Below are 23,147 nucleotides of genomic sequence, written 5' to 3'. Positions count from 1 at the left end.
CTACATACAATGTGGAGTATACTTTTAGACATACTTTTTTAACTGATTATTTGAAGGGATGACTCGCTCGGGAGAAAAGATAAGGACGGGAACACGGCTCTTCATATAGCCGCCAGATATGGACACACAAAGCTGGTGAGAAGTCTGATGGACAGAGGGGCTGATATCAGCTCCACCAACGTCCAGAGACAGATACCGTTACATGCTGCCGCAGAGCACGGACACGTGGACACCTTCAACGTACGTAAAGTGGCACGTGTAGGCAGTAGACGCTTCCTTGCGCTACCACTGGTTAACATTGAAGAACTTGTCGGAGCACTTGTCGAGGATCGGGGACTTTGATGAGACAGTTGAGACATGTGTTCTCTAGAGGGTTACGAGAGACATGTGTTCTCTAGAGGGTTTCGCGAGACATGTGTTATCACTGGGGTTCGGGAAGATATGTGTTCTCAGGGGAGTTTGAAGAGACATGTGTTCTCTAGAGGAGATGGAGAGACATGTGTTCTCTAGAGGAGATGGAGAGACATGTGTTCTCTAGAGGGGATGGAGAGACATGTGTTCTCTAGAGGGGATGGAGAGACATGTGTTCTCTAGAGGAGATGGAGAGACATGTGTTCTCTAGAGGACATGGGGAGACATGTGTTATCTAGAGGAGATGGAGAGACATGTGTTCTCTAGAAGAGATGGAGAGACATGTGTTCTCTAGAGGGGTTAGAGAGACATGTGTTCTCAGGGGAGTTTGGAGAGACATGTGTTCTCTAGAGGAGATGGAGAGACATGTGTTCTCTAGAGGGGATGGAGAGACATGTGTTCTCTAGAGGGGATGGAGAGACATGTGTTCTCTAGAGGGGATGGAGAGAAATGTGTTCTCTGGAGGAGATGGAGAGACAAGTGTTCTAGAGAGGGGTTGGAAGGACATGTGTTTTCTAGGGAGTTTTGAGAGACATGTATTCTCAAGAGAGTTTGGAGAGACTGTTCTCACTGTGTTTAGGGGAGATAAATGTTCTCAGGGAACCACCACTGTTTGAAAGTGATTCATACACACTTGCTTATTATATAGTTGGAATCGCGCAATAAATTTCTCATAATTATGGAAAGGGCATTACATGTAAAAATGCCACATTTTATTTCAGGTGCTTTTGACGCCTTCTAATTCCCCCAATTCAAGCGAATCTCTGAAAGTGGACATTGAGACGAAAAAGAAAATTGTTGAACTCCTGGAGGTATGTTGGGGTTTTAAAGAAACATTTAAAGATTTTGAAAAGTTATGAATAAATGTATTACTGTGTTTTCGTTTAATGTTGGAAGGATCCCCAAAACGTAAGTTAAAGGAGTTGCGTATATAAATAAAATATAAAGACAAGTATCACTTCCCACCAACACGTCCATGTATGTTCTGTTCCTGCAGTCTTTGGTCGGTGCAGGAGACCCACAAGAGAAGGAGAAAATCATAGGATCAATTTCAGAAGTACTGCAGGTGAGCTACGGTGTTTAGGAAACCAATCTGAGGAATTATAGACACTATGTGGCTTTTTGGTCAAATGGCATGTTTATCTTATCGAATGACCGAATGAACAGCTTCGAGTAAAATGTCAACATGTTCAGGACAAGAGAGGACATACGTTCTATTCATTATGTATTGTCTTTCTAACGATGTTGCTGTGTAAACCATGGTGTCACTGAGGCAGACTGGAAGAAGTTCCGGAACATTGTGTTAAATGCACTTGAGTGGGGTATCTTTTTTATTGTCTCTGATAAATACATTATAAATGATCTTATCTTGCAAACCTAAAGAAAATATACATAATGATCTTTCATTTCCAGATTCTTTTGTCTTCTAAAAAACAGTCAGGTGTGAATGACGTTACACGACAGAAGGCTGCACAACTGATACAGGTAGGTTAAGGTCGTAAGATAGAGCGTGCAGAGTTAAATGTTCACCGACATATAGTCCCGTTTCTAATTGACCACAGATGCTGAACATTACTCTCTGAAGGAGTAATGTTTTGAGATCAACAACATGTAGCCTTCTGTCACAACTACACTGAGTAGAATCATGTTTCCCATTTATTCCTGCAGACTCTGGTTGATGTCAACGACACCAAAGAGAAGGAAAGATTGATGAAGAGAATATCAGAGGTACTTCAGGTATGGTGACGTGGAAGGGGGAGCATATCAGAGGGACTTTAGGTATGGTGACGTGGAAGGGGGAGCATATCAGAGGGACTTTAGGTATGGTGACATGGAAGGGGGAGCATATCAGAGGGACTTTAGGTATGGTGACGTGGAAGGGGGAGAATATCAGAGGGACTTTAGGTATGGTGACGTGGAAGGGGGAGAATATCAGAGGGACTTTAGGTATGGTGACGTGGAAGGGGAGCATATCAGAGGGACTTTGGGTAAGATGACGTGGAAGGGGGAGAATATCAGAGGGACTTTAGGTATGGTGACGTGGAAGGGGGAGCATATCAGAGGGACTTTAGGTATGGTGACGTGGAAGGGGGAGAATATCAGAGGGACTTTAGGTATGGTGACGTGGAAGGGGGAGAATATCAGAGGGACTTTAGGTATGGTGACGTGGAAGGGGGAGCATATCAGAGGGACTTTAGGTATGGTGACGTGGAAGGGGGAGAATATCAGAGGGACTTTAGGTATGGTGACGTGGAAGGGGGAGAATATCAGAGGGACTTTAGGTATGGTGACGTGGAAGGGGGAGAATATCAGAGGGACTTTAGGTATGGTGACGTGGAAGGGGGAGCATATCAGAGGGACTTTAGGTATGGTGACGTGGAAGGGGGAGAATATCAGAGGGACTTTAGGTATGGTGACGTGGAAGGGGGAGAATATCAGAGGGACTTCAGGTATGGTGACATGGAAGGGGGAGAATATCAGAGGGACTTTAGGTATGGTGACGTGGAAGGGGGAGAATATCAGAGGGACTTTAGGTATGGTGACGTGGAAGGGGGAGAATATCAGAGGGACTTTAGGTATGGTGACGTGGAAGGGGGAGAATATCAGAGGGACTTTAGGTATGGTGACGTGGAAGGGGGAGCATATCAGAGGGACTTTAGGTATGGTGACGTGGAAGGGGGAGCATATCAGAGGGACTTCAGGTATGGTGACAAGGAAGGGGGAGAATATCAGAGGGACTTTAGGTATGGTGACGTGGAAGGGGGAGCATATCAGAGGGACTTTAGGTATGGTGACGTGGAAGGGGGAGAATATCAGAGGGACTTTAGGTATGGTGACGTGGAAGGGGGAGAATATCAGAGGGACTTCAGGTATGGTGACGTGGAAGGGGGAGCATATCAGAGGGACTTTAGGTATGGTGACGTGGAAGGGGGAGCATATCAGAGGGACTTTAGGTATGGTGACATGGAAGGGGGAGCATATCAGAGGGACTTTAGGTATGGTGACGTGGAAGGGGGAGAATATCAGAGGGACTTTAGGTATGGTGACGTGGAAGGGGGAGAATATCAGAGGGACTTCAGGTATGGTGACATGGAAGGGGGAGAATATCAGAGGGACTTTAGGTATGGTGACGTGGAAGGGGGAGAATATCAGAGGGACTTTAGGTATGGTGACGTGGAAGGGGGAGAATATCAGAGGGACTTTAGGTATGGTGACGTGGAAGGGGGAGAATATCAGAGGGACTTTAGGTATGGTGACGTGGAAGGGGGAGCATATCAGAGGGACTTTAGGTATGGTGACGTGGAAGGGGGAGAATATCAGAGGGACTTTAGGTATGGTGACGTGGAAGGGGGAGAATATCAGAGGGACTTCAGGTATGGTGACATGGAAGGGGGAGAATATCAGAGGGACTTTAGGTATGGTGACGTGGAAGGGGGAGCATATCAGAGGGACTTTAGGTATGGTGACGTGGAAGGGGGAGCATATCAGAGGGACTTTGGGTATGGTGACGTGGAAGGGGGAGAATATCAGAGGGACTTTGGGTATGGTGACAAGGAAGGGGGAGAATATCAGAGGGACTGTAGGTATGGTGACGTGAAAGGGGGAGAATATCAGAGGTACTTCAGGTATGGTGACATGGAAGGGGGAGAATATCAGAGGGACTTCTGGTATGGTGACGTGGAAGGGGGAGAATATCAGAGGGACTTTAGGTATGGTGACGTGGAAGGGGGAGAATATCAGAGGGACTTCAGGTATGGTGACATGGAAGGGGGAGAATATCAGAGGGACTTTAGGTATGGTGACGTGGAAGGGGGAGCATATCAGAGGGACTTTAGGTATGGTGACGTGGAAGGGGGAGCATATCAGAGGGACTTTGGGTATGGTGACGTGGAAGGGGGAGAATATCAGAGGGACTTCAGGTATGGTGACATGGAAGGGGGAGAATATCAGAGGGACTTCAGGTATGGTGACGTGGAAGGGGGAGCATATCAGAGGGACTTTAGGTATGGTGACGTGGAAGGGGGAGCATATCAGAGGGACTTCAGGTATGGTGACAAGGAAGGGGGAGAATATCAGAGGGACTGTAGGTATGGTGACGTGAAAGGGGGAGAATATCAGAGGTACTTCAGGTATGGTGACATGGAAGGGGGAGAATATCAGAGGGACTTCAGGTATGGTGACGTGGAAAGGGGAGCATATCAGAGGGACTTTAGGTATGGTGACGTGGAAGGGGGAGAATATCAGAGGGACTTCAGGTATGGTGACAAGGAAGGGGGAGAATATCAGAGGGACTGTAGGTATGGTGACGTGAAAGGGGGAGAATATCAGAGGTACTTCAGGTATGGTGACATGGAAGGGGGAGAATATCAGAGGGACTGTAGGTATGGTGACGTGAAAGGGGGAGAATATCAGAGGTACTTCAGGTATGGTGACATGGAAGGGGGAGCATATCAGAGGGACTGTAGGTATGGTGACGTGGAAGGGGGAGCATATCAGAGGGACTTTAGGTATGGTGACGTGAAAGGGGGACAATATCAGAGGTACTTCAGGTATGGTGACATGGAAGGGGGAGAATATCAGAGGGACTTCAGGTATGGTGACGTGGAAGGGGGAGAATATCAGAGGGACTTCAGGTATGGTGACATGGAAGGGGGAGAATATCAGAGGGACTTCAGGTATGGTGACATGGAAGGGGGAGAATATCAGAGGGACTTCAGGTATGGTGACGTGGAAGGGGGAGAATATCAGAGGGACTTCAGGTATGGTGACGTGGAAGGGGGAGCATATCAGAGGGACTTCAGGTATGGTGACGTGGAAGGGGGAGCATATCAGAGGGACTTCAGGTATGGTGACGTGGAAGGGGGAGCATATCAGAGGGACTTTAGGTATGGTGACGTGGAAGGGGGAGCATATCAGAGGGACTTTGGGTATGGTGACGTGGAAGGGGGAGAATATCAGAGGGACTTCAGGTATGGTGACATGGAAGGGGGAGAATATCAGAGGGACTTCAGGTATGGTGACGTGGAAGGGGGAGCATATCAGAGGGACTTTAGGTATGGTGACGTGGAAGGGGGAGCATATCAGAGGGACTTCAGGTATGGTGACAAGGAAGGGGGAGAATATCAGAGGGACTGTAGGTATGGTGACGTGAAAGGGGGAGAATATCAGAGGTACTTCAGGTATGGTGACATGGAAGGGGGAGAATATCAGAGGGACTTCAGGTATGGTGACGTGGAAAGGGGAGCATATCAGAGGGACTTTAGGTATGGTGACGTGGAAGGGGGAGAATATCAGAGGGACTTCAGGTATGGTGACAAGGAAGGGGGAGAATATCAGAGGGACTGTAGGTATGGTGACGTGAAAGGGGGAGAATATCAGAGGTACTTCAGGTATGGTGACATGGAAGGGGGAGAATATCAGAGGGACTGTAGGTATGGTGACGTGAAAGGGGGAGAATATCAGAGGTACTTCAGGTATGGTGACATGGAAGGGGGAGCATATCAGAGGGACTGTAGGTATGGTGACGTGGAAGGGGGAGCATATCAGAGGGACTTTAGGTATGGTGACGTGAAAGGGGGACAATATCAGAGGTACTTCAGGTATGGTGACATGGAAGGGGGAGAATATCAGAGGGACTTCAGGTATGGTGACGTGGAAGGGGGAGAATATCAGAGGGACTTCAGGTATGGTGACATGGAAGGGGGAGAATATCAGAGGGACTTCAGGTAAGATGACGTGGAAGGGGGAGAATATCAGAGGGACTTCAGGTATGGAGACATGGAAGGGGGAGAATATCAGAGGGACTTCAGGTATGGTGACATGGAAGGGGGAGAATATCAGAGGGACTTTAGGTATGGTGACATGGAAGGGGGAGAATATCAGAGGGACTTCAGGTATGGTGACGTGGAAGGGGGAGCATATCAGAGGGACTTCAGGTATGGTGACGTGAAAGGGGGAGAATATCAGAGGTACTTCAGGTATGGTGACATGGAAGGGGGAGAATATCAGAGGGACTTTGGGTATGGTGACGTGGAAGGGGGAGCATATCAGAGGGACTTCAGGTATTGTGACTACCTCGCTAAGGTAGAATGGGAAAGGACATCTTTTCCTAGTGTAGTACTCATATCTTCTTGGTTGACTTTTGGTGGTGAACCTTTTTCTTTATGTACTTGATCAATGCATGTTCCTCAAGGGTGGTCATTTTCTAAAGGTCACATATCTCTGCTAACCGACTTGTCACAGCGAAAGAATTTGCACAGTTGGCTGGAGTTTGTGCAGATATACCCCTATGACATCATGTAATGCCCACAGCAAAAGATTTCAATATTACGCAATTCTTTCTATGTGGGGCTCAGAACATGTCGGTCCGCCCTTGTACGGCCCGTCATGCATGTGGCACGCTCAAATTGATGCGGGTCTCAACATCGAAAGAAGAAACCTAAAAATTCACCGGTGAGGGGAAATGTTCAAGGCATCTTACCTATTACAAGGTAGACACAAGTTTATGGATACATCTTACCTATTACAAGGTAGACACAAGTTTATGGATACATCTTACCTATTACAAGGTAGACACAAGTTTATGGATACATCTTACCTATTACAAGGTAGACACAAGTTTATGGATACATCTTACCTATCACAAGGTAGACACAAGTTTATGGATACATCTTACCTATTACAAGGTAGACACAAGTTTATGGATACTTCTTACCTATTACAAGGTAGACACAAGTTTATGGATACATCTTACCTATCACAAGGTAGACACAAGTTTTTGGATACATCTTACCTATTACAAGGTAGACACAAGTTTATGGATACATCTTACCTATTACAAGGTAGAAACAAGTTTATGGATACATCTTACCTATTACAAGGTAGACACAAGTTTATGGATACATCTTACCTATTACAAGGTAGACACAAGTTTATGGATACATCTTACCTATCACAAGGTAGACACAAGTTTATGGATACATCTTACCTATTACAAGGTAGACACAAGTTTATGAATACATCTTACCTATCACAAGGTAGACACAAGTTTTTGGATGCATCTTACCTATTACAAGGTAGACACAAGTTTATGGATACATCTTACCTATTACAAGGTAGACACAAATTTATGGATACATCTTACCTATAACAAGGTAGACACAAGCTTATGGATACATATTACCTATTACAAGGCAGACACAAGTTTATGGATATATCTTACCTATTACAAGGTAGACACAAGTTTATGGATACATCTTACCTATTCAATGATATGATGTATTTCAGGAAGCACACGGAGTCTTGACTCTTGATGAAGATGACGCAGGGAAACGCTTCCAGCATATTGTCACGGTAACTTTGCCGCTTTGATTCTGGGTTAGAACTGTACCCAAAGTCGTTTTGTTATACGAGGTGACTGGGCGGATCGGATAGTCAGGTTCGGTGACTTAAACAACAAACCAACTGACTGTCAGACAATAATCATTGGGACTTGCATCAAACTGTTTATAGAGGTAACGGTAGTCACAGTATTTATACAGATACGAACTGCGTATAGAGCATCTTATTAACTGCAGCTTAGAAAATATCTCTTTTTATCTCACGATGATGAGAGTGGGGAATGCTGTCTCCGCCACAGTCAGCGGTGTTCATGTCGAGAATCGTGATATATTTGAAAAGCAGCACCTCTGGATTAGAGCTATTAATTTTTGAGTTTTTGACGTTTATTTGAAACCTCTAAATTGATTTGAAACATAATGCATTAGATGGCACTGGCATATGTACTGTCAGTGTATGTAATTACTAGAGACCCGAAATCTGGAAATAATTACAAAGTATTCCCATTTATAGTGATGATTCCCTTCCAGAGGAAATAATTGTTATATCATTTTTAAAGTGAAGTTTACACAACATGCGATTATTCTGTTGGACGAGAGGTCGGTCACATGACCGCGAAACTGACTTTTCATTTTGACGTTCACACGTTTTTCACGAGACTGTATTCTTGAAATGACGTAAACACTGAGGGACTACTTCCACATTCCCGGGGAAACGCCTGAGAATTCCCTAGCACGAATACCTACGAAAGCGTTCTTTCTGATCATTTCGACTCTTTAATCTTGAACACTGCGTTTTTGTGTACATTGGGATAGGTCAGAGAGTTTGAACGAATGTCCGTTCAAGAATATCCTCACTACGCCCCGTCCTAGTGAACAAAACGAAGAAATGCGCATCCAACTATCTACTCAATCCGTGTCTAGATTGGCAAGTGATAGTCCACAGCAATTTATAAATATACCTTAGTATCTATTTTAGACATTATTATAATCGCCTTTAAATGATCGGCAAATTGTTCAATGATGACTAACACTTGTAATCGCCACAGTTTCATAAACAACTTCGGAAATCTGTGCCGTCAGACTCATAGTGTCGGCCATTTTGACGTCTCGTATTTCATGCCTATGTATTACTACGCGCTGTCAAAGTGATTGACAGTGGTAGTACTTGAGAGACCTTTTCCATATTTGGACCTATTTGTTGTAACAAAACTACAAAAAATGTTCCTGTTGAGCAAGTTGAGCATACATCTGGTTATGTTACCTCTCCTTTTGGTGATCTATTTTATTCCGCGTTACAGTTGGTTGTTGAATGACTGTCAGTGTAAACATGAAGTCACACGCACTACATGCAATTGTGTAATACATCCCTCGAGGTATAAAATAGTGACATAAAAACATAAAAAATGACTTTCGCTTTGTCAGAGTTTATTGGGAGTATGAACCTTCATAGAGTCAGGGCCAACTGTGTGGACGTTTGAGCTCACTCTGTTAAAGTTCATACGCCAATGATCTCATTGGAGAAGGTTCATACGCCAATAAACTCACACATTGTGAACGTCAATTTTAATTCAAACCTCTGATTCACCATTGCTCTGTTACTGTTGGTAGAAAAGTAAATTACTTAAACACTGTTACCAGCATCAACACGAGGCTGACTTTCCACAAACATTCCTGGTATATTAAGCAGGTTAGGAATATTTGACCGCCCAAAAGGTGATTTGATTGGTCAGGAAGTACATTTTGTTCTCTTCTGTAGATGGTTGTGGATGTGAAAAGATGGAAGAGCCGCGCGGCCAAAACACCACAAGACAACAATGTGCAGTCTGGAAGCAACCTAGCGGTATGTATAGACATGTGTATTTACAATACAGTACATACAAAGTGAATAAGATCAAGAGGGTCATATGTACAACAGTCACACTGATTCATATAGTAAACTACAGCTTCATCACAATCCACAGAACGAGAGAAACGTCAGACGACAAAGCAAGGGAACTAACTCTGTACGGGTACGTGTGATTCTCCTGTTAACCGCTTGGTGCTTTTGTCACAGTAACTGTCGCGTAAGCATAGTGTCGTAGTCATGGTGATACAATGTCTGCCACGTATTTTTGACAGGTACTGCGTTCAGTTCAAGTTGTTGTAGTTTCAGACACCTCAGTCTTCCATTGGCAAAGCCTGCTATCCACTCCCAAGTGGAGATTCCGGGTCAGAATAGATGTCCAGTGATCTATGCTTATACGAGGCGATTGCATGGATCGGGTGGTCAGACCCCCACCACCGCCCACAACCAACCACCCACCCACCCACCCACCCATACCCCCACCCCTCACGCACACACCACACACACACCCTCCCTTACCCCCACCCCTCACGCACGCACTTCCCTGACAATCAGTCTCTCCTTGCTTCTCTTTGATAATCACGGTTTTCGGACATTAGAATTGTTTAGACCGTTATTTTCACATTACAGTAAACTACGATTATAACAAACACGCTTATAACGAACTGACGGATATAACTTATTTCTTTTGTCCCGACCATTTGCTGTACATATGCTTTATATGCTTATAATGAACCACGGTTATAACGAACTAAACTTAGTGGTCCCTTTGAGTTCGTAATAACCGTAGTTTACTTAACTGATTGATGTCCTTTGGTTTGGTTTCAGCCACTGAATGGGGGCAGCAGAGGGGGGAGTGCGCCAGCAGCACCATATGAGGTAGACTGTATACTTGTTTCTCACGTTAACTCTTGTGATACCTGATTGATTTATGTATAGAGTTATTGTGCGTGAATGCATTTGTTGCAGTCGTTGATGTTATTGATGTAGCTGTAACCGCATCACAGTAGTTGCAGTCGTTGATGTTACTGTTGTGGTTGTAACTGCACCACCATTGTTATAGTCGTTGATGTTAATGTTGTAATATTAACCGCATCACCGTTGTTACAGTCGTTGATGTTACTGTTGTAATATTAACCGCATCACCGTTGTTACAGTCGTTGATGTTACTGTTGTAATATTAACCGCGTCACCGTTGTTACAGTCGTTGATGTTACTGTTGTGGTTGTTACCGTATCACCGTTGTTGCAGTCGTTGATGTTACTGCTGTAGTTGTCACCGTATCACCGTTGTTGCAGTCGCTGCTGGGACTGCTGCACGCTCACATCTGGATCAACTCGGAGGACCAGAAAGGGAACACACCGCTACACCTGGCGGCGTCCAGTGGCCAAGAGGATATTGTTACGGTTAGAGCGAAAATAGACAATACCACACTCATTCTCGTTAGAAACCATTTTTACGAAACGACTGGACTTCTATGGTATATGACTGAGCGAGAGTTTCGTATTATATTTATTACCCATGTTAAAGATATATTAAAGTGTAAATAAATAATAACTTGCGTTCGTTGACTGACCAAATTGAAACCGGTTGCAAAACCTGGTTCCGCATTAATATTGATATATGCCCAAATATGGGCATTGTTGACATTTCTATGCATACGCATTAAAAATATGTTTCTGCAAACATAACAGCACCGACACAAAAGATCCTTTTGGAAGAATTTCTTCAACTTATGGTAATTCAAGCGCATAGTTGTTAATCAAATTATAGTCACATATGAATATCGGACCAACGGTCGGTCGCTCGCACTGCCTTGGTCCGGGGTGTGCAATCAAAATGATTCAGTTTTCTTAATCTATCAGCTGAATTTATATCCTGTTCGTACCATTTGTGAAGAGGGAAATCAGAGTGTTCGCCAAAGACATTCATGTTAACTGTACCACCCTATACTGAAGACGTGAAAATTAACAAACTCAAGTCTGCTTGCATGTTAGTGACAGCTTCGAACGAAGGGCAAGGTCACCACCGGAATAAGAAAAGACAACCGTGATCTACTCAAAGCGTTTTACGCTAGAGATAGGGAATGTTATTGTCCACATTGGGGATATTTTGGATTACACACTTCTATGGAGTTTTCGAATGATTTGTATCGGAAATATTCACTTTGAGTGATCTGGTCATGCATGTTCAGTCATGAACAAACACCTCCGGAAGCAATGTCACAAAATCCGCTTCGAATGGCGACACTGATGGCACAACCGGAGCATCGAACGTAAGATAGATATCTGTCCAGATAGTTTAAGCTGACTTCATTTCACCACGCTTAACTCTTTACGTTATAACAAATTGAAAGTCGCGAAAGTGGTCGGGCGCGTCACGCTCATTTTGGACCCTCGATCAATCGGTAGACATTGCATATGGATATGCATGGCTCGATTTTATTATGTCTGCAGTAGCTCTGTGCATAACTAATATAGAAAGCAAAGCGAATTTAATGCGTGTGACGATCTTGTTCGGTTTAATAAAGTGCGTGTAAATGTTCTCGGTTTCGTGAGATTCCTTTAGTTCTGCCTTGTAGTTGAGAAAGCGAATGACGTCTCGCGATTTTTTTTTGAATGAAAAAAGTAGTTCCAGTATGACAGAGGTTAGGGTTATCCAATCAAAACGAATAAAACGAGGTCAACCTTGTACGACACACGTGTGACGTACGGATTTAGTATCTTCACCACGTGGCTAAAAAACTCATTACTGTACCTCCATAGACAATGTCTCTGCTCTACGAGACACCGTGTCTGGTAGATGTAACAGTTCCCCTCTAAGCTAGACACTGCCTCTGTTGTACAACTAGACACCGCGTCTGGTAGGTTTACCTGTTGCTCTCTAAGCTAGACACTGCCCCTGTTGTACAACTAGACACCGTTTCTGGTATGTTTACCTGTTGCTCTCGAAGCTAGACACTGCCTCTGTTGTACAACTGTCTGGTAGGTTTCCCTGTTGCTGTTTTAAAGCATATTTAGCCATCTATATCCATTCACGGGGCGGCGTTGCTGGTTATATTTCATCTGTTCTTTCCACCAGATGCTTTGTCTACTGGAGTAGTTGTAGTTCGGTATGAGTTGAACACCATGCCCTGTTAGATACGCTGTACCTTGGTTTTATACTTCAGTGCATCTTGAGAAATTATTCAGTGGTCCCAAACCGAAAGAATAATTCGGAGAGAACAGCGCTACATCTGGCTGCCATCAAGGGAAACACTAGGTATGTAGCACCATACGTTACATGTCTGTGTATCAGCGAACATATTGTTGCCAAACAATTTTGCTTACAAAATCTGACTTTTATTTTAAGGAAGGAGCAAAACAATTAGAATTCGTATTGAAAGTTATCTGTGTTCATACAATTGAGGATTATACCAATACTTCAAATTCATCGTATTTTTAAGATTTAACATCTCCGGTGGCAAGAAAGGGTCCTCGTCCCTTCTATATTTAATGACAGCGATTGTGAAAGTGGAATGAGCAGAAATAGTTGATATAACATTAAACTTATCAGATATTTGTAACACTAAGTTGTCGATGAACAGGTCCGCGGAGGTAATAGTGAAGGAGAGCGGGAACGCCGTGTTTGCCGAGGATCAGGGCGGAAACACCCCCCTCCACCTGGCCGCTCAGGGGAGACACAAGGACACCGTACAGTTACTTCTTCTCCACGGAGCCGACACAAAACACATGTAAGGATTGCAACAGGCACAAAGCACAAGTAAGGATTGTATTAGGCACAAAGCACAAGTAAGGATTGTAACAGGCATTAAAACACAAGTAAGGATTGTAACAGGCACAAAGCACATGTAAGGATTGTAACAGGCACAAAGCACAAGTAAGGATTGTAACAGGCATTAAAACACAAGTAAGGATTGCAACAGACACTAAAACACATGTAAGGATTGTAACAAGCACTAAAACACAACTAAGGATTGTAACAGGCACTAAAACACAAGGGAGGATTGTAACAGGCACTAAAACACAACTAAGGATTGTAACAGGCACTAAAACACAACTAAGGATTGTAACAGGCACTAAAACACAAGTAAGGATTGTAACAGGCATTAAAGCACAACTAAGGATTGTAACATGCACTAAAACACAACTAAGGATTGTAACAAGCACTAAAACACAAGTAAGGATTGTAACAGGCACAAAACACATGTAAGGATTGTAACAGGCACTAAAACACAAGTAAGGATTGTAACAGGCACTAAAACACAAGTAAGGATTGTAACAGGCACTAAAACACAAGTAAGGATTGTAACAGGCACTAAAACACAACTAAGGATTGTAACAGGCACTAAAACATACACGAAAGGCAAGCAAGGCTTGTAACTTACACGAAAGGCAAGCAAGGCTTGTAATTTTCACGAAAGGCAAGCAAGGCTTGTAACTGACTCGAAAGGCAAATAATGGCTTGTAACTGACACAAAGGCAAGTAATGACTTGTAACAGACACAAAGGCAAGTAATGGCTTGTAACAGACACGAAAGGCAAACAAGGCTTGTAACTGACACACAGGCAAACAAGGCTTGTAACTGACACAAAGACAAGTAATGGCTTGTAACAGACACACAGGCAAGTAATGGCTTGTAACTGACACAAAGGCAAGTAATGGCTTGTAACAGACACACAGGCAAGTAAGGCTTGTAACTGACACGAAAGGCAAACAAGGCTTGTAACTGACACGAAAGGCAAACAAGGCTTGTAACAGACACAATGGCAAGTAATGGCTTGTAACAGACACAATGGCAAGTAATGGCTTGTAACAGACACAATGGCAAGTAATGGCTTGTAACAGATACAAAGGCAAGAAATGGCTTGTAACTGACACAAAAGCAAGTAATGGCTTGTAACAGACACAAAGGCAAGTAATGGCTTGTAACAGACACAAAGGCAAGTAATGGCTTGTAACTGACACGAAAGGCAAACAAGGCTTGTAACTGACACGAAAGGCAAACAAGGCTTGTAACAGACACAAAGGCAAGTAATGGCTTGTTACAGACACAAAGGCAAGTAATGGCTTGTAACAGATACAAAGGCAAGTAATGGCTTGTAACAGACACAAAGGCAAGTAATGGCTTGTAACAGACACAAAGGCAAGTAATGGCTTGTAACAGACATAAAGGCAAGTAATGGCTTGTAACAGACACAAAGGCAAGTAATGGCTTGTTACAGACACAAAGGCAAGTAATGGCTTGTAACTGACACGAAAGGCAAGTAATGGCTTGTTACAGACACAAAGGCAAGTAATGGCTTGTAACAGACACAAAGGCAAGTAATGGCTTGTAACTGACACAAAGGCAAGTAATGGCTTGTTACAGACACAAAGGCAAGTAATGGCTTGTAACAGACACAAAGGCAAGTAACGCTTGTAACAGACACAAATGCAAGCACGGCTTGTTACTGACACGAAAGGCAAGCAACGCTTGTTACAGAGCAAAAACACAAGTAAGGCTTGTAGCAGATACAAGAACACATGTGAGGCAGTCGTTAACCAGTCGCAAAACATTAGGACTTTGTAACTGGCCGGAAACTTCACTTTTTTATTCGTTATCACAGGAAGGTTTGAATGTTTTCAGGAATGCACCAGGCCACAATGTATTGGACTTGGCCGCCTCAAGCGGGTGTGAAGAGACCTGTAACATATTGATCCGGTTCGACTCCCACGCCAAGGAAGATCTACAGCATACAGTGAGTCAATCAGTGTTGTGTCACTTGATAGTCAGTGACACTCCAGCCATTTCCCGACGGTCTGTAAATAATCTATCCACTATCCACGTTGGCTAAGTACGATGACACGCAAACAGCCAGGTCAGACATCTGATCCCCAGTAGCAGACATTAATGGGACCGTTGTCTGATGATAGAGCGTCTGCTCAAAGAGTGTAATGTCGGGGGTTTGATCTCCGGCCGGGTCATACCAAGATCAAGAGATACCGCGTCATACATTATGACGCGGCATTAAGGGGATAAAACAAGGACTGGTCGGCTCGGAGTCGGTTTACTGTGTCTGAATGGGATATTCATGTTAACCTGCGGTATGGAATCTCACTAGGCTGGCACTATATCTATGTGTAATGTTGAACACGATTTAAACCTCATTTCACCTCGACTCACTGGACGGGGCACGAATGCCGGTTTTACACAGCCAGCCCACTAAGATACCATGCCTCAGACACAGTATACTCCGAGCCGAGATTTAGACCCTTAATGTCGCAGCCCATGACACGGACGGGGATCGAACCACCGACCTCCCGCTCTCCAGACAGACGCTCTATCATCTACACCACGGAGACTGTCCCTGTGTGGTATACTGTGTACTATGTGTGATTTTTTTGTATAACGCCGCACTCGGCAATAATCCTGATCTTTTACGTGGGCCTGTAAATTATCGAGTCTGGACCAGACAATCCAGTGATTGGTATTATAAAAAACGAACCACGCTTTCGGGTACGATGGCACGCCACCAACCAAGCCACAATGCCTGACCACCTGACCACCCGACCACCCGACCACCCGACTCACTGATCTAACCCGTACTCCCCACGGGCTGCAGTAATACCCAATGCTGACGTCTAGTGACGGTAATTTGTTTTGTTGACAGACCAGCCCTCTGAACTTGGCGTGCAAAAATGGACACCTTCGAGTGGTCAAACTGCTGTTAGAGAACGATGGCGACGTCAATGTTAAGGACGAAAGTGGACTGAATTGCCTTGACCTTGCTGTGGACAATAAACACAGGTAAACTGAATGCATCCAACGTGGGCGTTATCGTTAAAAAGATTAAGGACACGGGATCGAGAAGCGCTCAAAATACAACCTCACACACACACCTTTGTATTATCCATCTTGTTCAAGTAAGGTAGTTACGACGAATCCATTAGGAGGACATAAATTCACGTCCTCTATAGCATTGTGATGTAGAAACCCCTGTTGACGTCATGTTTAATGACGTCACAATGTAAATGACGCCAAATAGTATCATTGTTGACCTAATGTTAACCATCTCAGCTTCAGGATACGATTTGAAATACAGAAGATAATATCGCGACACTACAGTGATATCATGAAGTGTTGATAATAGAGAGATTATGACATTCGTGTCAGGAGCCATGTATTTATTCCGTCAATTCTGACATTAGTGTTGCAAAATTAGTAACACACACTCATGTAATAATCTATATTAATCCTGTTTAATCCTGTTAATCTGCATCATTATGCCCCGCCACAAAGGGTGAGGGGGATATATGAATCATGGATTTTGTCGCGCCGTCCTTCCATAGGTCACTTTTGTTTCTGGCGCAATAATGAAAACCGTTCAGTTTCCGACAGTTTCTTGATAAAATGTTGTGGAACAGGGCTATGGCAGCTTCTGTGGTAAGATATTTGAGTCTTCCGTGCTTGTTGGTGTTAAAATTATGTTTATGTTTCTAGAGACGTCGCTCGCCACATCATCCGGTCCACCCAATGGAAAGATGCTCTTAAAAACAGCGTTAAAGCATCAAAGAGTAGCTGCACCTGCGAGTTGTCTTGCGCGTGTGTTAAAAAGTCCAAGAACAGAGTTGACACACCCATGCGTCGACTCATAAAAAAAATGCCAGGTATCTGATTGCATATTTTGATGCATACACTCACATGATTTGCGAATCCTGACCACATAACCTAGGTCGGAGTACGTCGACGAAAAAGAACATTGTACTCTTGACAACGTTGAACATAGTCAAACACCTTTATGTCGAAGTAAGGGGACTAACGTAAATACTTTGAGCTATCCGAGGTTCGACAAAACCGGAAAAAAATGAATAAAAAGGAATGTTTGTCGTGGAGTCAGCGATTGAGTGAGTTTGGATTAACGCCGCTTTTAACAGTATTACAGTTATATCGCGGCGTGTCAGCTAAATGTGGGAGGAAAGCCCGGAGTGATGCAGGTCTCAGAAGTTTACCACTTCGGTGAAACCCACGAGCACGGGTATGGTGCTGACAAACCTACAAACATAATCGGGGCGAACCGGGATTCGAACCCACAATCATAGGTTTCTGGCGTGCCCAAGGGACGCATCGCTGCACTGCGAATCGCGGCGCCTTAGACGACTGGGCCACCCTGTTTGTCGTGGAGTTCCGGGATATATTAAGGAGATAAAAAATGTGTTTTCAATGTAGAGCTGGGTTACCTGTATATTTAACCGCGTTAAATTGAATTTGGAACCGAACGCGCAGCAGAGTATGTTTATCGCCATTCTACCATGACTACCATGAATAAAACGCGAACTCGTTGGTGTTAGCAGCATTGAAGCAGCATTGGTTGAGTCCAGTGTTTTGAGTGGGCTGTCGATCTGAATTACGGAATCACCGACAACAGCTTTAAACAAAATATGGCGCTGTCAAACAGTGTGTTTACACCGTAATTTTTTACTCGAACATATGACAGGCATTGAAAGCATATAAGCACGACAACTTGGTAAGCTTACATATATGAGGTAGGCATCCCTAAGAAAACGGAGCAAGCTTTGCAAAGTTTTCGTTCTACAGCGCGGGTCACCATTATGATGTCATATCGCTCATTGTGACGCAAAAGATATGACGTCACGGTCGTATATAGAAAAACGCCAAATTCTAAGCTCTCTGTAGCCCCCAAAACTTAAAATACATTCTCTTTGTAGATTTCTATTGTGTTTTCTGTACGAAACATATTGCCACACATCCTTTGAATATTGTAGTAACCGCAACTTTGCGTTTTGTAACCTGTATTATATATAATTATTTAAATATACCTACCGACAATGACTGAATAAAGGCACTATTCTGTGAATACTAGCTTCCGCGGTGAGGCGACCGTCAAACCAGCTGTTTCAATCAGAGGAGTTTATTGTGAATTAATAGCCTCTGATTGACCAGTCAGAATCTTGGAGCAAAAATATTATGTTAAAATTCTCATCGTTAGGATTCAGAAACAGAGGTGCACATATTCTTTGAGAGATATATAATGTTTGTCGTGGTGATCCCATGATAAATAATTATCTTATGCTTGTTTCGAGGCTTCCGAGACAGATGCGTGCACAGTGACTGTTCTGGGATTATCTCCCCCTAGTCCCGGGATTCATTGGAGGAGTTGTATGGTTAGGTATTTGTCTGTGCTCTAGTGACCGTCTAGCTATTACAACGTGCAAGATGTAGAATGACGTCGTCTCTCATTATTTGTGTTTGTAGATGTTGCCTATGAGGTTCTGGACAAATGTATCGACTCCACATCGACGTCCAAGCAGCCCCTGTATGACTATCAGTTTATTGATGATCTGTACGAGTCCTGGATTTCTACAGGTATTCCGTTTTGCCAAACAACCACCACTCTCTTAATTATCCCATTTCCAGTTTTTCTATGTAGCTATGGAAGCCAAATAAATGTCTCAGTACCATGCAAATACAATCACTCCAAAGTTGTGCGATGCTGGTGCATTGTAACATTCAGAAAGTCTTTGTAAACTAAACTCATTTCATTATGGTGAAATGAAGAAAGAAGCCAAATATTAGGAATGACCACCACACAATGTTCACACACACAGCACATGTGTCCATTGTCCTCTGCCAACACGATTAGACGTCACGCTTTCAACGAGCACAACTTGCAAATATACATACACTGAACTTTTAAACAGAATTTGGGTCTAATTTCCCTGTGATTATTTCTTGGCTTATGTCTCAGTGATGACAAATGAATTATATCTGATAACTGTATAAACTTGGAATTTAAACCAAAATGATCTACTGTCCAAGAATCGAAATATCATGCAGGAATGAATTTCCTGTGGTACAAATGTACATTCTGGAACATTTAATTACTTTTAAAAATGTACATGCCAAGAGATGCAGATAAATGAGCTATAATATATGTCATTGTCAATCACATTGTCAATCTTTTGATTATATAATGTGTATTATATTGACAAACTGAACGCTATCCCGAGGGTTGACATTCTATACGTACTGGTTTTTGATTCAGATAATCCAAAAAACAGCGATGGCAAAATGTCCAAGGAAAAACAAAAAAAGAAAGAAAACAAAGATCTGACCCCTTATACAAAGAAAACTCGCACCATCAAGAAGAACCACCCCCTGAAGATCATGGTAATGCCTTAGTTTTATGTTATATTGTCCTAGAGTTGGTCGTACACACCACTCTTTGCACCATCACTATAAGAGTGCCAACCCTACTCATGTCCAGTAGCTGAATATGCACACAGGAGACGGGATGTGCTGGTGTACTATGGAGTTCTTCTCTGTTACAACATGAGGATGTTACAAAGGGGAGGAGAGGTATAATTTTCTGTCATGGCAGAATGTTACATGAGACAGAGGTATAATTGTCTGCCATGGCAGAATGTTACATGAGACAGGAGAGGCATTATTGTCTGCCATGACAGAATGTTACAGGAGAGGTATAATTGTCTGCCATGGCAGAATGTTACATGAGACAGGAGAGGTATAATTTTCTGTCATGGCATGATGTTACATAAGGGAGGAGAGGTATAATTGTCATGGCAGAATGTTACATGAGACAGGAGAGGTATAATTGTCTGTCATGGCATGATGTTACACAATGGAGGAGAGGTGACATTCTAATGGAAGCAGAATATTACATGAGATAGGAGAATAATAATTGTCAGTCATGGCAGAATGTTACATGAGACAGGAGAGGCATAATTGTCTGTCATGGCAGAATGTTACATGAGGCAGGAGAGGCATTATTGTCTCTCATGACAGAATGTTACATGAGACAGGAGAGGCATTATTGTGTGTCACGACAGAATGTTACATGAGACAGGAGAGGCATTATTGTGTGTCATGACAGAATGTTACATGAGACAGGAGAGGCATTATTGTCTGTCATGACAGAATGTTACATGAGACAGGAGAGGCATTATTGTGTGTCATGACAGAATGTTACATGAGACAGGAGAGGCATTATTGTGTGTCATGACAGAATGTTACATGAGACAGGAGAGGTATAACTTTCTCTCATGGCAGAATGTTACATGAGACAGGAGAGGTATAATTTTCTCTCATGGCAGAATGTTACATGAGACAGGAGAGGTATAATTGTCTGTCATGGCAGAATGTTACATGAGACAGGAGAGGTATAATTGTCTGTCATGGCAGAATGTTACATGAGACAGGAGAGGCATTATTGTGTGTCATGGCAGAATGTTACGTGAGGCAGGAGAGGTATTATTGTCTGTCATGGCAGAATGTTACATGAGACAGGAGAGGCATTATTGTGTGTCATGGCAGAATGTTACGTGAGGCAGGAGAGGCATTATTGTCTGTCATGACAGAATGTTACATGAGACAGGAGAGGCATTTTTGTGTGTCATGGCAGAATGTTACGTGAGGCAGGAGAGGTATTATTGTCTGTCATGGCAGAATGTTACATGAGACAGGAGAGGCATTATTGTGTGTCATGACAGAATGTTACATGAGACAGGAGAGGTATAATTTTCTCTCATGGCAGAATATTACATGAGACAGGAGAGGTATAATTGTCTGTCATGGCAGAATGTTACATGAGACAGGAGAGGCATTATTGTGTGTCATGACAGAATGTTACATGAGGCAGGAGAGGTATAATTGTCTGTCATGGCAGAATGTTACATGAGACGGGAGAGGCATTATTGTGTGTCATGGCGGGACGCTACATAATTATCTGCCACACCTGACACTGACATTGGTATATGGGCCCCTACAAGCAGCCCTCCTGTACTCAATTTTCGCAGGTGAAATATGGCCGAGACGAGCTGCTGCAACATCCGGTGGTGAGGAATCTGATCACGACGATGTGGTGGCAGTTCGGGTTGTACTACTATCTGGCGACGGCTCTCTTTCACACCTTCTTCCTCATCCTTCTCTCGAGAGTCGTCCTGATGAGCAAGCCACCGCATGCATAGTAAGGCACTGTCTACTTCATTGACTAAAACTGACATAGAGTGTTTTCGCCGGTTTTGTGACCTTGACTTTCAGACATTGCGGATGAAATCTTACATGAAAGACACACATTTGCTAGTACATATATATAAGTGGTTTTAAGACCATCAGTTGGGATGCCTCTCTTAAATCTTAAAAACCTCACATTGATACAACTGAAACTTACATGCGTGGAAGGATAATGTATATAATGACATCATAAATGCTACACGCACATATTTTAAAATATTTGGAGTAAGTTGTATTTTAAGTGTACAATAAATTCAAGCGCTAGTGTTTGAGTCCATCTGTTCGATCTGTCATGAGTATTGTGACATCTGCTTTCACTGACGTACTCACTGCCTTTCCCTTGCAGTCCTTCCTATGAGATTGAGAGTGTACGAAGCGACTCGTGTAGATCGGTAATCGACCAGACAGACCTCAGCGACTGGCTGGTTATAGAGAAGGGCATCATGTACGCCCTGATGTTGATCGGCGTTATCTTTGAAGTAAGCTCCACGTGCAATACCACTCGACATTGTACAAGACAATCAGCAGTGCCACTGTATCATACTCTTCGTAGCGCACTATAACACGAGACATAATGAACACACAATGCCATTTCGAAAGTGGTCAAATGTAACAAATGTTATATTTGGGATAATACTTCCTTTGTAAAGTACAGATTCTTGTACCTTTTGGTTGAGACTTCGTGTGCTGGCGATAAGGTGCCTCACTCTGTCAGTGTGGGTACGAATCCCTGACGGGACTCAACCCAAAAAGCTCAAGAATATGTACTTTACAAAGAAAGTGTTATCCCAAAATTTTTACAATAGACATAATGTTTACTATGTTCCTCTGTATTGTTTTTAATCCATTACCAATACAAAGCTACCAACAAGACAGTGTTTCGTTTAGAGTTGGTACTATGATTGTTTTAACAAACAATTGTTAGCTTATCAGTCACATCCATTAATAACGTCACTATACCCGTGTTGGGAATCATAGCGGAGGCATAGGAATGACTTTCGAACGCTTCAACCCCTTGCCCCATCGTCTACAGTATTGTAAGTTCAGAATAGCTACCTTCACATTAACAGTATTGTTGTTAGTTTGACAGAGATACTTTCACATTGGCAGTATTGCTGTTAGTTTAACAGATACTTTCACACTGGCAGTATTGTTGTTAGTTTAACAGAGATACTTTCACATTGACAGTATTCTTAGTTTATCTGAGATACTTTCACATTGACAGCATTGTTGTCAGTTTAACAGTGATACTTTCGCATTTACAATTTTGATCTTAGTTTAACAGAGACACTTTCACATTGACAGTATTGTTGTTAGCTTAACAGAGATACCCCCATATTGACAGTATTGTTATTAGTTTAACAGATACACTTTCTCATTGACAGTATTGTTGTTAGTTTAACAGAGATACTTTCACATTGACAGTATTGTTGTTAGCTTAACAGAGATACTTTCACATTGCCAGTATTGTTGTAAGTTTAACAGAGACACTTTTACATTGACAGTATTGTTAGCTTAA

At 43.1% G+C, this 23,147-nt stretch overlaps 1 protein-coding gene across 1 annotated transcript in view; it reads left to right on the top strand.

The window, feature by feature from the left end:
• LOC139461721 (transient receptor potential cation channel subfamily A member 1 homolog) overlaps positions 1 to 23,147 on the top strand; it is a 55,938-nt gene that overhangs the window by 20,596 nt on the left and 12,195 nt on the right. The window contains exons 8-26 of the mRNA XM_071243177.1: positions 57 to 240; positions 1,134 to 1,223; positions 1,409 to 1,477; positions 1,825 to 1,896; positions 2,080 to 2,148; positions 7,699 to 7,764; positions 9,508 to 9,591; positions 9,713 to 9,760; positions 10,423 to 10,473; positions 10,893 to 11,000; positions 12,764 to 12,855; positions 13,181 to 13,327; positions 15,224 to 15,335; positions 16,248 to 16,384; positions 17,078 to 17,244; positions 18,851 to 18,961; positions 19,641 to 19,765; positions 21,412 to 21,581; positions 21,975 to 22,107. Of these exons, the coding sequence (XP_071099278.1) occupies positions 57 to 240; positions 1,134 to 1,223; positions 1,409 to 1,477; positions 1,825 to 1,896; positions 2,080 to 2,148; positions 7,699 to 7,764; positions 9,508 to 9,591; positions 9,713 to 9,760; positions 10,423 to 10,473; positions 10,893 to 11,000; positions 12,764 to 12,855; positions 13,181 to 13,327; positions 15,224 to 15,335; positions 16,248 to 16,384; positions 17,078 to 17,244; positions 18,851 to 18,961; positions 19,641 to 19,765; positions 21,412 to 21,581; positions 21,975 to 22,107 (2,035 nt within the window). The remainder of the gene's footprint in view (positions 1 to 56; positions 241 to 1,133; positions 1,224 to 1,408; positions 1,478 to 1,824; positions 1,897 to 2,079; positions 2,149 to 7,698; positions 7,765 to 9,507; positions 9,592 to 9,712; positions 9,761 to 10,422; positions 10,474 to 10,892; positions 11,001 to 12,763; positions 12,856 to 13,180; positions 13,328 to 15,223; positions 15,336 to 16,247; positions 16,385 to 17,077; positions 17,245 to 18,850; positions 18,962 to 19,640; positions 19,766 to 21,411; positions 21,582 to 21,974; positions 22,108 to 23,147) is intronic.

This window comes from Haliotis cracherodii, unplaced genomic scaffold (assembly GCF_022045235.1).
Source record: "Haliotis cracherodii isolate W230 unplaced genomic scaffold, xgHalCrac1.p SCAF_15, whole genome shotgun sequence".
Lineage (NCBI taxonomy): Eukaryota > Metazoa > Mollusca > Gastropoda > Lepetellida > Haliotidae > Haliotis > Haliotis cracherodii.
The sequence above is the reverse complement of the archived record's forward strand: the minus strand, read 5'-3'. Positions and strand labels throughout refer to the sequence as shown.